General features: G+C 41.7%; 1 protein-coding gene across 1 annotated transcript in view; it reads right to left on the minus strand.

Moving 5' to 3' along the window:
* Positions 1-13,295, minus strand: part of LOC126380723 (neuronal PAS domain-containing protein 2-like) — a 74,902-nt gene that overhangs the window by 23,801 nt on the left and 37,806 nt on the right. The window contains exons 5-6 of the mRNA XM_050030316.1: positions 6,508-6,676; positions 5,496-5,727 (exon numbers count right to left, since the gene is read on the minus strand). Coding sequence (XP_049886273.1) covers positions 5,496-5,727; positions 6,508-6,676 — 401 coding nt within the window. The remainder of the gene's footprint in view (positions 1-5,495; positions 5,728-6,507; positions 6,677-13,295) is intronic.

Genomic DNA, 13,295 nt, shown 5'->3' on the forward strand with positions numbered 1-13,295 from the left:
TCAATCGACCGGAGGGGGGGGTATGGAGCATACTCCACCACGCTGCTCCACTGCGGGTTGGTGGAGGTGTTTTTACGGCTAATAGCCGGGACTAACGGCTTAACGTGCCCTCCGAAGCACGGAATCATCTTACTTTTTCGGACAATCAGGTGATTCAAGCCTGAAAAGTCCTTACCAAACAAAGGACAGTCTCACAAAGTGATTTCGACCATGTCCTCATCGGGAATCGAACCCGGACCTCCAGATCGTAAGCCTAACGCTCTAACCACGAGAACACGGAGGCTGTTATATATATATATATATATATGGGGGGGGGGGTTAGTCTTGAACATCACCATGTATCACCAGAGGGGGAGGGGGTTAAAAAAATGACAAAAAACATCACATGATTAATGGACGGCCCCTGTCCGCTCTCAACATGCATCAAACTACTAAATGTACGCCAGTTTGAGTTATATTTTGTACACTAACAGGTTTACTAATAAAAAACGGCCTTTGTGGTCCAGTGATTGAGCGTTGGAGTCACGATCCGGAGGTCCCAGAATCATATCCCGGTAGGTAAATAAACCACAAAAATCGGTCTGTGATACCTAGTTTGGTTAGTCCCGTGCTATCCCGTGCATCGGAAGCCACGTTGAGCAGTCGGTCCCGGCTACTATTTACTTAAGTATGTAGTAGTTATATGAGCCATGTCAGGGGTTCAAAAGTAACCCGGGTTGATGAGGTCAAACATTGACCTCTTAACCTACACGTGAGAACGTTTGTTTTATTTTTATTGGTGTGGCGGCAAGTACCTGTACGGTAGCGCTGAGGAGTGTAGTAAATGGTTATATATACCAACTGGACACGGGAAACAAAATCGGAACACCGGAGAGAATAATGTGTAAACAAGTTCGGATTACCGGCACGTGCGGACAATCACTTCGGCGTAAAAATGGTAAATAAAGCATTTAGTCCTTGAATTTATTGTGTTGGTACTACTTAGGCAGGGGACCTGAGCACGGTGATCGGGGGATCGCCGTCCACAACCAACATCCCGTGCCATAGGGCTCCCAAAGTATTCCGGGCAGTCCTCGGCGGAGGGGGAGGCGCTTTACGAGCTCCCATGGGCGCTACGTAAGGGTATCTGCCGGCGGGGGCGGAGTTGTGTACAACTGCGACCTCGTGTCTCCGCCACGTAGTGTCAAGGAAGAAGAACACCGTTAGGTTTTAGTGGGTATACCGGGTGCCAACTCCCGGGGAGTTCCACATAACCACGTTAACCACGGGGCAGCGTGGTATGCGCAACGCATTTCCCAACGTTAAAAAAGGGTTCTTAATCATTGTTAAGTGGTACCTCGCTCAACTGCTTTCTCCCTGCTCTTTAAGCGATGAAGCTAGAGTGATTCAGGGGTTTATTAGCACACGACATATAAAAGTAAATTGTTTTTGCAAGTAAACATTCAACTTTCAAAAATGAGAGCCGTGGTAGCCTAGTTGGTAGACCACTTGCCTCTTACTTTAAGGTCGCAGGTTCGAATCCAGCTCAGGCTCAACCAATGATTGTCGAATTTGTTTTCGAATTCATGTTTTGATCATAAATGATTATCACGTGCTCAGCGGTGAAGGAAAACATCGTGAGGAAACCCACATGCCCGAGGTATGTGACCTAACCTGTATTGAGCTGGTATTCCCTTCGCGGGAGGAAGATCAGGCAGGCAGTCGCTTTTGTAAAAATCGGACCTGTCAAATCTTCAGGTTAGGTAAGTGAACCCTGTGAAAAACGTGATAGGTAATGCTAGGGAGACGATGATGATGATGACAAAATACAGACAGATAAGCAAAACATAGTGAGTGATAATCTAAATAGTGTAACAGAGAACAACGGACCCTGTAATCTAGTAGTAAGAGCGTTTGACTCACGATCTGGAAGCCCGGGTTCGATTTCATTGTCGAAATCATTTTGTGAGACTGTCCTTTGTTTGGTAAAGACATTGCAGGCTTGAATCACCTGATTGTCCAAAAAAATATGACGATTCCGTGCTTCGGAGAGCACGTTAAGCCGTTGGTCCCGGCTATTAGCGGTAAATAACACCTCCATCAATCCGCAGTGCAGCAGCGTGGTGGAGTATGCTCCATACGCCCTGCGGTTGATTGAAGGGAGGCAACTTGTACGACGATGCAATTTGTGAACAAAGCAAAATGTTTTTTGTCAAACAGATTTGTAATTATTTTGCTGAATTTGATGATAGTTTGTAAGTAAATAAAATATGGCTATATATAACGTTTTGGTGCGTGGGCCGATATCCAGTGAATGCAAGTATAAAACAGATGAACTACACTTTCCATGTTGATTTGAAATGCAGAAAGCCGACTGTATAATAATACACTATAGAAATTTTTGATCGACTGGTCGGAACATTAGCGTACCTATAAACAGATAACTATCACGTACTTAATGTTATTTTAGTATAAGTAAGCAGGTATATTTTACTACCCGTCATTGAATAGAAAAGGGCAGGCATAAAATAAAAAGAACGGTCATTTTTTTGATGTGACTTATTGTAGATTTGCCGCAGATGGCATTAACTACTTGGCCGGACAAATGGGGAGCGTTGAAGTCTCTCACCCGGTCAAGGACGAATAATTATCTTGTTATATTTACGAAATGATGTTTAAAATGGTATAGTTTGTCTCGTTTCGGTTAATTATTTGATATAATCCTATGAATACAAAACGAAGCTCTGTTTACGATAGTCGTGGGAACCGACAAGTCATGATTCTACGATTCCGGCGATATACTTCAGACAATGAGAGACCTGCGATTTGAAAGATCTTGGAAGAGAATAAACCTAACTACTTGTGAATTGTAGCGTTGACAGCTTTCCGAACAACGAGTCGCTTTACGGCGACTGGCCTTATTTCCTCTCTACGACGAGCGAGTTTTGATGTTATTGTACAGTTATGATAAAAACTGGACGTTAAAATTAAATATTGTTATACAAAACGAAAACACATTAAACTCTGTGATTAAACTATGCAATATTTACATAGCGAACTGAACTTTAATTAAGCAGATAGTAGTACTATTTTATGATTATTAAGTAGTAGATTTTTCTACTGAAGTCAATAATAATACTATCTTATAGCATACTATACATACATACTAATAAAATTAACTATGTTCTAGTTTAGTTTATTCTATTTAATTCTAGTTTTTTTAGTTTAGCTAACCAGAATAAACATTGTTAATGCGGTGTGGTGGCAGTTATTCGAGAAATCGAGTTACTTATCTATTTCAGTATACTATCTACTAGTGAAAGAATTATACTTTCGTAGACAGTTTAAAAAAAAATGCATAAGTACGGGGATTTTGCCGGACGTATTATTTTTAACCATAATGAAGACTATAGAGAACCGGAGAGGAAATATGATTGGCCACCTGATATGACACGATTCATTTATGACAAACATCATAGAAGGAAAAATTGAAGGGAAGAGAGGAAGGGGTAAACCTAGGAGAACATTTATGAAACAAATAAAATAGAAGGTGCAGGTCGTATCGGATCAGGAGGTGAAGGATTTGGCGGGAAGAAGAGAGGAATGGCGATTACTCCACCGACAAGAGCGCAGCTCTTAAATAAAGAGAGAGAGATTATTTTTAAAAAGATTGACTAGTTCAGCTCAATTAGTGACTTATTTTTATATTTAAATAAATATAAAATTTTACAATTGCATTAATGCGCGGTGAGATTTGTCAAATTATGGAGGCCAGGGTTGTGACGTTCATTAGCATACACATCATTTGAGCTTAGGACGTTCAATTATTTCATATTTAACAGTAGTTACCTAACGGCCTCCGTGGTGCAGTGGTTGAGCGTTGTGCTAACGATCCGGAGGTCCCGGGTTCGAATCCCGGTGGGGACAAATCAAAAAATCACTTTGTGATCCCTAGTTGGGCGACATTACAGGCTGATCACCTGATTGTCCAAATGTAAGATGATCCGTGCTTCGGAAGGCACGTTAAGCCGTTGGTCCCGGTTACTACTTACTTACTGATGTAAGTACTATGGCGGTCCTATGCCACCAGATAGATAGAAGAAGAAGTAGTTACTTAATTCAAATATTATGCAGGAATGGCCGCTATTAAAGGAAAAGCTCGGTACAGTCACAGAGCGAATACCTACTAGCAAAATAATATTCACAAGAAACTTAGAAAAGTTAAGCCCACAAAACGTGATTACACCTTTTTTTCTATCTATCTACCTAACAATTGCAAATGACATTCCATTGCATTACATATTGCTACTGTGTGATCGCGTTATAATTGTCAAACTGTCGTTGGATCGCGGCGGCGCATTGATTGCCAATAATCACCCGAGGCAGACGTTTTTGTCTCTATGCGACGTTATACAATTATGTTGAAATGAGGTTGAAACCCACTGGGTTGCGACCGTAGGTTGCGACGAGGACGTAAGTAGTTTTAAGTTGTCATAACAACCGGATGCTACCGATTTTCGGAAGCAATAGCAAGACCATCCGTGTACGAGATTTAAACTCAATTTTAATTAAATTGTGTTCTCTAATACAAAGACAATTATGCTCAATTAATTAAACGTATTGTCATCTATAGGTAACATAATGAATGATAAATTCGGTCAAGTGCGAAAATTTGGTGCTGGGGCACCAAATGGTTGCCGTTGCAAACGAAGGTTGAACTCAACCAATGGGGGAATCACGCAGCGAAATGTGTCATAAAATATTTGGAAGACATTCCACTCAGCACTCTGGTCTCTGTATACCCCAAAGGCAAATAAGCGTGGTCTTATGTAGTTATACAGCACTATGACAGAATAAATTGATGTTTTACCACAGTTTTATTTTGATCGCGTAACCAATAATTTTTAATGTGTTTAAAATAACTTTAAATGTCCATTATTCGAATTCGTAATTATTTTTATTAATAAATAAAATCTTACATCGAAGTTTGTCAAAAATGTAAAACCAGTTTTTTTGGACATTATGTGTGTGTATGGCGGATTTACCAAAAAATAACAAAAAGTAAAGTATAAAAAGGGTTCCAAGTAATGGTATTTTTTTCTGTAACTAGCGTTAAACTTGGTATAAAGTAAGTATTATTACTGTTCTATAGATACAGCCCTTTAATGTAGTAAAGCCCTTTAATGTAGTGTAGCGTAGGGCAACGCAGGACCGATCGTCGTGGAGATCCTTGGGGGAGGCCTATGCCCAGCAGTGGGCGTCGGTCGTACGGCTGATAATGATGATGATATACGGCTGAAAATGTAGTATAGATGGACGGACTTCGCAGGCTTAGTAATAGGGTCCCGCTACGGTAGGTATGGCACCCTAAAAATGCCTGCACCTCCCACTATATTTTCGTGTCAGTCTCGCTGCCAAATGGTAACTCTATAATATATTTTAGATTTCCTTTAGGCTACTGCCAACTTCTGGTTGACGCGTTACATTGTTGGTGTTAATTTAAAATCGATACTCACTCTCGCGGAGGTTGAAGATCACCCAGCGTACATCTTCCCGGTGTATGAAGTTCATGGCATTGACACCGTTCACTTCATGGCTCATGTACCCCGTGACGATGGCAATGCGAGGCTCGACGTCGACAATCTCGCCGTCAACGGAGTGTCTAGTCCTGTATTCCATACGAAATGATTCGATGTGGGTCTCCGACATGAAAGTTTCTGTGGTTGGACGGACGAGCCCGATGAAAACCTAAAAGGAAAAATGTGTACGAAGTCAGAAACAATTTAAAAAATAACATTATTCTAACTCATTTTTGTAATATAATTAAAGGTGAGGGATCAGTGAGATAATCACATATAAAGGTAAACACTAAAATTTGAAAAAAAAAAAAAATAATTGCGAGTAGCCTTCAAAAGTCGCTCAAGAATTTGCCGAAGGCCCCTTCGCCCCCCTTCGTCTACCCTTTACTGGAAACGCAGGCTGCGAAGGCTGTTTCAGTAATTCCTCGAATATTGTACATCCGCTTCAAGGTTACCTTTTGACTTGACGCTTCATGCAGCGAATAGTTTTTTGCTGATTGAATTTCCTGGCTAGCATTGACACAAGCACAATACACACAGTTCAATAATAATTGTGTGTGCTATCAAACGGTATGTTTGGCAATCTGTAGTTTAATCGTTTTAACGGTATAAATTATTTAAGTATGTAATTAAAATTGGGCCCGAATCAAAACGCTAACATCACGCGTTTTACACGTTACGACGCCGTGATGTGGGGACTGGACAGGCCCTTTTAGATTCAGCATGCCATGGAGCCTATGATATAAACTCACCCCCCTTCGAACATAGTTTAGACTTAAATCGTATGGTGTCAGACGTCATACACAGACGCGCGTGTACGATAATACCAATGTGTAGTGTCTGTGTAAAACGAGGTTGTTTGTATGAAGTGTCCCGGGTGTGACTGCGTAGAGGTATTTGTGCTAGTAGCCAGCCATGTGAGCAAGTAATTAAAAAACGAAATACTCACGACATCGTTGCCGCTTGAGCAGGGGTTGTCGCCACGCGCCCTGGCTCGGCGCACCACTTGGCAGCACCGGTTGTAACCTCGGCAAGCACGGTCCGACTTCCTCAGGGTCCCTTCCACGTAGCATTTCACGTACTGGACGGGCTCCGAGCGCTGGCTGTGCTTTTTGAACCTTCACAGAAAAACAAACAGAAATCATCTAGTAGGCACATTCTGAATGGAACCTCTTTTTAAACCGCAATTCATAATGACATATTGCGCGATAAAACTAAGATTGGGTAACCCAGATTTGATTATTTTTCCGTCGTCAATATATATTACGTATACTCTAGATTAAGGGACAAAGATATCTCAACCGTTCGAAAACTGTTGTATACCACAAGGTTTATGCTTTCCATACATATATAACTTATGTCGTAGTCAATTTACCAACTGCAAATAAGATTTACTTTTCGTATTGTAACTGTTCAATACGGTTTCTAATTTTCCCCTTTTTATAAGGGTTTGATTCCCTTGCGAGTGTCAAGTTTATTTATTTATTTAATTTGACATATTACATCTACCCTTGCACTCTTCACCATTACTTTCTTCAAAGGGATTGCTGAGTAACTGTGTATTTGACATTAATTTCAATTTAATCCACGCGTTCCTGAGAAAAAAGGCATTATTACAAGGAAACGACTATTCAGATTAACCAGATACCACTAATGTAGTGATATATATTAAATCCGGTAATCGGTTTCCATATTCAATTAATTATAGTAATGGTTGTTTGTTATGAATCTATCGAGAGGCACGTATAATTAATTGCGGTTTCAGGTTTGTACCAGTATGTTTCAGTTGATTTGTTTAGCTTTGTTATGGACTTTTGCCCTTTTGTCAACTCCTACCTCATTTTATTACAATTTTCTATAGTTATGAAAATCAACCAAGAAAATGCGTGCCCCATTTTACTCCACGTCGTCACTTTAGTATTCGAGTTTTAGTATTAAGCTCTAGATTGTCCGCTACTATCAAGCACTAAATTGTCCGCTACTATTACGCTCTAGATTGTCCGCTACTATTAAGCTCTAGATTGTCCGCTACTATTACGCTCTAGATTGTCCGCTACTATTAAGCTCTAGATTGTCCGATACTATGAAGCTCTAGATTGTCCGATACTACGAAGCTCTAGATTGTCCGCTACTATTAAGCGCTAAATTGTCCGCTACTATTACGCTCTAGATTGTCCGCTACTGTTAAGCTCTAGATTGTCCGCTACTATTAAGTTCTAGAGGATGCGCAGCGCAAGATATATAGTTAAGAACTACTTAGTAACCTCATATCTAAGTATTATTTCTCTCTCTTTATTTAAGAGCTGCGCTCTTGTCGGTGGAGTAATCGCCATTACTCCATAGATAGGGCGTGTAGAACGATGGTTGCCCCAATCGCCTTCCGTTGCGCAGTACACCGACCGATGTTCTAGCTAGAGCCCTACCAGAATCCATTTCCTCGGCCTCCAACCAGTACTGATACCGCTGCTGCCCGGCATCAGGGGTGCGCTTTTGAAGTAGCGGCGCCTACTCGCTACGTCACAAGATCGTCGTAGAACCTAAGTAGCATTTTATAAGTTAGCCCGTACCAGTGAGCTACCCACTACGTTCTGCTAACCCTGTCGCTGTTTGGTCGGGGACTGCTTATTTTTATACAGGGTGTAACGGAAGGGGGGTATCAAGCCGAAAGGGGACAAAACTATACCTTATGTAGATCTTATCTGCAAAAATTCAATTAAAAAAAAACACTTTTGATATTTTTTTCAATTTCAGTTAAAAAAATATTTTAATATTTCCAGCATGTAAAAAACACGGCACAGCACTATTGAGGTCACTGTTCTTCCACTCAAATATTGGCACTACACAAATCTCCTAGCGCGTCCTGGTCGCCTGGTACTCGCGGCGCTCGCACGGCCGCGATAGGTACGAAATTCGAGCGGGCGGCGGCTTTGGCGGCAACGTCAAAAGGAGTCGGCGGCCGATTGGAACAATCCGAGTCGGCGGCACGTCGGCGACTGTAACAAACAAGAATGACACTAAAGCATCTAATAATTGGAGTCATTTTGCTTTGACAACTATTCTCACATTATTTTATGACGTGTAAAATAAGTTAAAATTACCTACTTGTTTAGGTAAGGTATTTAATTTAATAGTAAATAGGAAAAAAAGTGTGAAAGTGTGGGTAAGTAGGTAGGTAATTAATAATTAGACTTACGTTTTACAAGAAAGGTTCGAAATGTCGTCATCCCCGTTCGATGCACAGACCTGCCGCTTCATCTGTCCACAACACTTTCGAAGCAAAGTCTGGTGAGCTTTCCACTTGAACTCGGTACCATTCTCAGAATGCCACACGAGGTAAATAATCAGCAGGAATTAGCTCGGGCGTACGTTGCATGTGGTAAGGTTCGCGTGGTAGTCCTTGGGTTGGCTGCACGGCTAGTACGGCTTCTTCAAACTCCGGATCACGGGTCGCCGAGCGGCCAGTCTCGGATGACGCGTGGAAAGAGCCCGTTAAATGCAGTAGGCGATTGACCATTTTCCTGAAGCAATGCAGTGAAGGCAGTTGCCTGGCTTCATCAGCTGGTCTACCTTCTATGAATCGCTGATACAAGTTCCGTGCTTCACTTAAGTTGCCATCGCCGGCACCCACACACATCATCATTTCATAATAACCTACATTACTCAAAGACACCTCGAACTATCACTGATCACAGTTATCACAACAAATCCAAATTTCGAACTTCACTCCACAGATAGTAAACAAGCACTGACAAATAATTTGACAGTTTACTTTCGTGTGCATGTTTCTATCTCTTTTGGAATGCTAGTATCCTGGTACTTAAGGGTGTGTTATTTCTTTGTGCGCAATAAAATATTTTTATGGTATTGTTTGAATGAATGAATGAATGTATTGTATTTTATGAAAGTAGGTACGTATTTTACTTTGAACCTAGAAAAGTAAAAAAGTCGTTTATCTAATAAGGATCACCCGCGCTCACACTCTGGCACTAACACAGAATTGCCACGTTTCTTCGCAAATATCCCGCGCAATAGCAGAAGGCGAAATTAATCTGTCAATAATAAGACATACTATCACTCTGCCCGTATCCCTAATGGGGTGGGCAGAGTCACAAGAACATCCCATTAGCGGTACGAGCATGATAATTATTTATGTACCTATGTTATGATTACTTGTGGCTCTGTCTGCCCCATAAGAGATAAAGGCGTGATATTATGTATGTATGTTTGGTACGGGCATGTAGCGATACGAGCGTGTAGTGGTAAGTGAAATTCCGCAGTCTCTGCCTACTCCAATGGGAAAAAGGCGTGATGTTATTGTTCACTGTTGGATAATACACGACTACAATTTAGGAAGGAAAAAAAATACAAAAAAAAAAAAAATATTTTTTATCATGGTTAATGATAACTTCCCCTTAACAGCACCGCCATTTTGAATTTCGGGTGCACTAGGGCTTGCCGATCAAAAAATGTCTATCGATAATCTATCCCGACCGAGAGTCGATCGATAGCAAGACTATTGATAACTCGGAAAGTGGGAACATTTTCGATTTTATTACCTAAGTGCAATACAATCGATAGTATCGTTGCGGATTAATAACAAACTATCGATAATTTTGCCCTCAGTCAGTAGTATTGCTACACTCCGATAGTATGGTTATTTTGAGTGGGCTGATTGTCTAAACTGAATTTCAATAACTCAAAAGTCCATGGATTTAGATTTTTTGAAAAGCTATTTTTTTATTTCTACCAATCAAAATCGTAGTTGAAAATGATTATGATCGATAATCGATACTGAACTATCGATAGTTTGAAACACTAGCGTGCCTTTTTCTATTCGCGAGCCCTGGCATCCTGGTACAGGGTATAAATCCCATTAACTGTCCCAATGCAATTTGCAATTCCGTGCTTCGGAAGGCACGGTTGGTCCCGGTGACTACTTACTCATGTAAGAAAGTAGTTATTACATGAGTCATGTCAGGGGCCTCTGGCGGCTCAATAGTTACCCTGACACCAGGGTTGATGAGGTTGGTAATCCACCTCACAACCCACACGATAGAAAGATTTAAAAAAATACTGTTATGTGTTTTTAATTCCTTGTACGCAATAAAGTATTATTGTATTGTACGAAAGTACTTATTTTAAGATTACTTTTACCATGTCATAGTAAAAGTAAAGTTATGTTAGGTAGGTACTTTACTTGAGAAATTGATTTTGTCTTTACTATGTTGTAAACGTAACATTAATGTCTCGTTAATAAGATACACAATCACTTGCAGCTGCTCGTATCCCTAATGGGGTGGGCAGAGCCATAAGTAATCAGAACATACTAACATAATATCACGCCCGTATCACTAAGGGGTAGGCAGTCACAACGGTACTTGAGAAATTTATTTTGCTTTTACTATGTTGTAAATCCCCAAGGAATTCTAAGAAGCCTCTGACGTTGCCGGTCGCCTCAGGGAGGCACCCCGTCTGGCCAAGGTGCCGGACCCGGTAGTTGGCGGCTCCTTCACACTCCAGTAGCACATGGGCCGCTGTCTCGTCCATGCAGGTTCTGCACAGGGGCTTGTCGGTGACACCTAGTGTAAACAGATGTTTGTTGATATCACCGTGACCACACAGCTACACCTGCTACCTGCAGCTGTTACCTGTATTAGTGGAGACCTCTTCACATTTAGAATTCTTTTGGAGAGACAACTATTGATGTTGGGTAGTGCCAACTTAGCCTGCCTGCATTTATTTACGGTGGTTCATAGTCTGGTGTGTTTGTTCATTCCCAAATACCCTAATACCGAACTAGCTTTATTTGCGGATGATACAGCCATCTATTCTTCGTGCCGTGGTCGAGTTATGATGACCGGAATTCTCCAACGCGCCAATGCCTTGGGCAAGTAGTTTCGCAAATGGAGAATCAAGGTAAACCCGGAGAAAAGTGCAGCGGTGTACTTTTCAAAGGGCTATTATAATACGTCACGGTCACGCTGTCAACTTAAGTCATCAAGATGTCTGGCAAGCCGATCCCTTGGGAGGAGCAAGTCAAATATCTCGGCGTAGTCTTAGATAGACGTCTTACTTTCAAGGCCCATATCAAACGTGTGCGCGATCGCGCCACGTTTGTAATGGGCCGTGTTCATTGTCTCCTTAACAAGCGTAGTAAATTATCCCTTTGGAATCTACACGACTTGCATCCGTCCGATCATGACCTATGCAGGGGTAGTTTTCGCTCACGCGAGTCTCTCTCAAATCCACCGTCTACAGGAAATACAAAATCGTTCGTGGTTCCATCGCAATGAAAATCTGCACATTGACCTAAGTCTGCCAACCATTGCCCAATGGCTCAAATTAGTTTTTTTGATTCTGCTCCGCACCAACCAAATCCCCTGGTAGTTGCGGCTTCCGAATACATCCCGCTTAGGAACGGTACTGAATAGCATCGGCGTCCGAAGTATGTAATACGATCCCGACGACCCGATTACTCTAGCCATAGAATCAGCCAATCAGCTCGCGACAACAAACATTTCAGGACCCCGATACCGACACCGCCGGCGTGGTCGACGACTTCCCTCAATCAGCGCTTATCGCTATCGACTTACTAGGGTCGTTTAATTCTTTCAAATATTTTTCCTCTCAGACGACGCCCTGAGCCGAGGTTCGCGCCCAACTGGGCACCCTCAGGCCTGTTGTCTTAAACGTTGTACCGGGTGAGAGCCTTCAGCGCTCCCCATTTGTCCGGCCAAGTAGTTAATGTCATTTGCGGCAAAACTTCGATAAGTCACGTCAAAAAAAGGTGTGTTTGTTGGCTGTTCTCGTTCGTAGCAGCGAGCGGACCTGTCCGAATGAGATCGGCAATATCGGTTCCGGACCGATGGCTGTTACCTCCCGTTCCCCTTCTGGCCAACTCGTCCGCCGCGTCGTTACCTCTTGAATCACTGTGTCCTTTGATCCATTGTAAAGTGAGGTGTTAGTATTTGCACACCTTAGTCAGTGATTGGTGGTAACTGTGTATGAGTAGTAGTAGTTGTTTAGGGCCTGCAAAACTCTGAAAGTATTCTAATGAAACTGTCCCGTACCTAGCTAGCCATGAACGCATTCGCCGCTAGTGTGATGCCCATTTGACCTGGATGACGGTGTTAAGGGAGCCTGATATTACGTAATCATAAAATAAAGCATACTACACAAGGAGACGAGATGCATTGTAAAGTACATTTCTTTATCAACTATTAATGTAGGTAATCGACTACATTTTTGGACAAAACTTGTACAACAAAGTGACTCTGCCCATCTCAGTAGCGCAGTAAGTGTGATATTAGATATGTGTAATTACTTGTAGCTCTGTCTGGTCCATTAGGGATAAAGCCGTGATTTATGTATGTTCACATCTTGTTCTATCCTATTGGTTGTTAGGTGGATAACCAACCTCGTCAATCCTGGTGCGAGGGTTATTATTGAGCCGCCAAATGCCCCTGACATGGCTCATGTAACGACTACTTATTACATCAGTAAGCAGTAACCGGGACCAATGCCCATTGTTTTTTTAACTATTGTGTCTGGAAATCTTGGCCTCACAAGGATGAAACAAAACAATTTAAAAAATATTGATTAATATGGCCATCACTGGCACGTTTACCCTTTACTAGGGCAGGCATAAATAAAAGAGGTGGTAGCTGTTCACTCAAAAGTTAAATACCTTGAACAGCTGATTGCTACGTAGTGTTGTGCAAATTTGAATTTATTACA

The sequence above is a fragment of the Pectinophora gossypiella genome, chromosome Z (genome assembly GCF_024362695.1).
Source record: "Pectinophora gossypiella chromosome Z, ilPecGoss1.1, whole genome shotgun sequence".
Classification (NCBI taxonomy): Eukaryota; Metazoa; Arthropoda; class Insecta; order Lepidoptera; family Gelechiidae; genus Pectinophora; species Pectinophora gossypiella.